This window comes from Cystoisospora suis (assembly GCF_002600585.1).
Source record: "Cystoisospora suis strain Wien I chromosome Unknown contig_4514, whole genome shotgun sequence".
Taxonomy (NCBI): Eukaryota; Apicomplexa; class Conoidasida; order Eucoccidiorida; family Sarcocystidae; genus Cystoisospora; species Cystoisospora suis.
The window spans coordinates 1-3,197 of record NW_027157306.1 but is presented as its reverse complement, the minus strand read 5'-3'; the positions used below and the strand labels follow the sequence as shown (position 1 = coordinate 3,197).

General features: G+C 54.8%; 1 protein-coding gene across 1 annotated transcript; it reads right to left on the bottom strand.

Annotated features, from left to right (window-relative positions):
• CSUI_008178 (uncharacterized protein) lies at positions 1-771 on the bottom strand. The gene has a single exon (XM_068068314.1). It carries the CDS (start codon positions 383-385, stop codon positions 197-199), a length of 189 nt encoding a protein of 62 aa, XP_067919708.1. The 5' UTR covers positions 386-771; the 3' UTR covers positions 1-196.
• Positions 772-3,197: the final 2,426 nt, after the last annotated feature.

Here is a 3,197-nt window from a genome sequence, read left to right as displayed (position 1 = left end):
TTACACTACCCTCGCGTTCGAAATTGCTGCGTCTCGCCAGCGCTTGCCAGCCGCAGTAGCTCTAAGTCTTCCCCACTACGGACGTCTTTTAGCTTGTCGTTGCTCTCCCACGTCTCCCCGAGCTCCTTGTCCAGCCATTTCACTCCGAACTGGCGTTGTTTTGAACCGTCGCGCTTTAGCCGTCCTCGTGATGCAATTACCGCTTCGACTGCGTATGGGTGCGCGTACCGCTTGCCCACCTCTCGCCGCGCTCCGCGGCTCGCACGACCTGCGCCGGCGCTGGGCTGGTGCCGGCCTTTTCAGAACTGAGCAGCAACCTGGGGTAACGAGGGGACACCTTGAACTTTCGCAGAAACCCAATATTCACAGTGCGGTGAACCCGCATCGACGGTGGGAAGTCGACAACGTAGGCGAGGTCATTCACACGTTTCACTACGGGAAACGGACCGACCCAGCGTGGGCCTAACTTCTTCTCCCCTTCCCCGTGAGGTCGTAGTAGGCGGGTAGAACGAGCACCAGGTCGCCCACCTCGAAGAGCTCTGGTTGGCGTGCGCGGTCATACCTTCTCTTTTGAGCTTCCTGCAGATTATCCTACGCTGACTCCAGTCGTGCTGCAGCCTCTTGTAGCGTATCGTTGCCGCTGTTTCTTTGTGTCGCGGGTAACTCCGGGAAGTCCTCCGGCGGCTGGACGTACATCAGGGAGAACGGTGTTGCCTGCGTAGACTCGTGCACTGCGTTGTTGTAGGCAAACTCCGCCACAGGCAAATAGGCCGCCCACTTTGTCACATCTTCCTCCACGTACCCGCGCAGCATTTGAGTAAGCGTTCGAATGGTTCTCTCCGTCTGCCCATCCGTCTGCGGGTGAGCAGCCGTCGAAAGTAACCTCTTCATTCCCAGCCGCTCACAAAATGACCCCCAAAAGGAGCTTACGAATTTCGGATCCCTGTCCGACACGATCCCCCGAAAACACTTCCAGTACAATCCCCTGAGTTCCCTTTCTCTTTTAGCTTTCATTAGAAGGCGTCAGTCTTCTTGTTCTGCTTGCGCCGTGCCTCGTTCCTCTCCAGAGTCGGTGTAGGCAATGCATCGGCGGTCTGCTGGGGATGCTCAGTGATTTTGCGGCGCGAGTTCGTCTCCTCCGAGGCTGTAACTCTCCCGGCCTGGCCTCCTCGGTTTCCTCTTACGCTTGTCGGGTCGGGTCGAGGGGCGCGTGAGCTGGCTATTTTAGAGCGCTGGAGACCCTCCTGCTCTGCTTGTCACGTTCTCGGCTTTTGCGGTTGATGTGCATCGAACTCCTGGTCTTAGGGCCAAGCTTCCGGCCTTGGGGTTCTCGCGTTAGAGTGTTCTTGGTCCCTAGAATTGATTGCTATTATTGCGGGTTTGCGAAGTTTGCTCTCTCCTCCGCTGCACCGTTACGTAACTTGGATCTCGGCAGGTCGGGGATGCTGGCTTGACTTCGTACGGTCTACAATCGTCATGTCGGTAAAATGGGGCACTATTCCGTGGCGATCGAGGCAGGATTGCAAAATCCTGACAATTACCGAGCGCTTAAAGGGATCACGATCAAAGACGAGTACCCAATCCTAAGGATTCACAACCTAATCAAGTAATTAGGCCGAGCCAGGTGGTACTCGAATCTGGATTTGCAGACTGGGTGCCATTAGGTTGAGATAGCAGAAGAGGACCAGTTGAAAACGTCCTTCCGAACCAAGTACGGGACGTTCCAATTCCGTGTTGTCAGAATTTTGCAATCCGGCCTCGATTGCCACGAAATAGTGGCCTATTTTTACCAAAGTGGCAATTGTGAACCGTACGAAGTCAAATCAAACGTCCACGACCAGCCGAAATCCAGGTCACGTAACGACGCAGCAGAGGAAGAAGTAAACCTCGCGAACCAGCGATAGTAATAGTCAATTCCAGAGACCAAGAGCTACCTAGCCCGAAAGTAGCAAAGCGGGAGGATCAAACCGGAGACCAGGAGATCGATGCACACCGAGCGCGGAAGCCGAGAAAACGACAAGTAGAGCGGAGGAAGTACCCAAGGCCAGGTTCGGCCAGATCACGCACCCAGCGGCCTAACAATCGAGAGAAGGCCCCGCAGGGGCATAGCGGGAGAATTACAGCCCCGGAGAAGGCAAACTCGACTTGCAAGAACCTTGGACATCTCCAGCAGATCGCCAACGCATCGCCTACACCGTCACCGGAGAGGAAAAGAGTACGACGCAAGCTGGACGAGTAGAGTCACGCCTTTCAGGGGAGGCTAAAAGCGAGAGGGGAACCACAGGAGCCTATTGGGGGCGTCCCGGCGAGCAGAACCATGTTTAGCGTAGGGGAAACCCATGACCCCGTATTCATGATCTAGTGCAGAAGTCATGAATTGCACGGCGGTCTCGCGCGGCACCTAGGCCCCGCACCGCCTGGAAAATAGCTTAGTTAGGTAGAGGAGAAGAAGAGGTATCTAGAGATACCCGACTTATAGCCGCACTCGCTAATTTAGGGAACTCGATATTTTCGCTCAGAATAGCATAGGGCAGGGGGACGCGCTGTCTACCCCGCAACTCGCGCATAGCAAAGCACGATTTTGGCCGATCTCAGCGGCCAGGCCACGTAAGACGCTAATTCAAGGTGCGTTAGGCACCTTGAACGATTTCCGGAACTATTATAACCCCGCATTAAGACGGGAACACATTTTTCGGAAAGGTCGCAACGGCCGGACGTTCCGACCCGCGCGCAACCGCGCCAGGTAGCACAGCCGCGGCGCGACTTACACACGAGCCTAGTAGGGCTCCTAGAGGAGCCTAATAAGCAGAATGAGGATAGAAAAAGCCTTTCCGGAGCCTCGAAGCTCGGGAAAATTCAATACAACCAAGAAATACAGGAAAGGCCAACGTAGGACATCCAATCAAGCTAATAGTCGGTCAAGCCGAGCTGGCCCACGGACCGGAATTACGAAACTACGGTCCGTGGACTCCAGGAAAATTGTAGTAGAGCTCCTAGAGGAGCCTACTCAAGAGGTAGAACCACTAAAATAGCTAGCCCGCCCAGAGAAAACACAGAAAGGCCTAGAACGGCCAGGAATTTTCACGCGGGAAATTCTCCCACCGTAGAAGCAGCACGCGCCGGGAGTTTAGGGTTTAGTGTTTAGGGTTAACGTTATCAGGCTCCCCTAGGAGTCCTACTGATCTAAAGTGTGCATT

Bases quoted from the DNA above. Each gene is read 5' to 3' on its own strand.
- CSUI_008178 (XM_068068314.1), bottom strand. From the start codon at position 385: ATGCGGGTTCACCGCACTGTGAATATTGGGTTTCTGCGAAAGTTCAAG.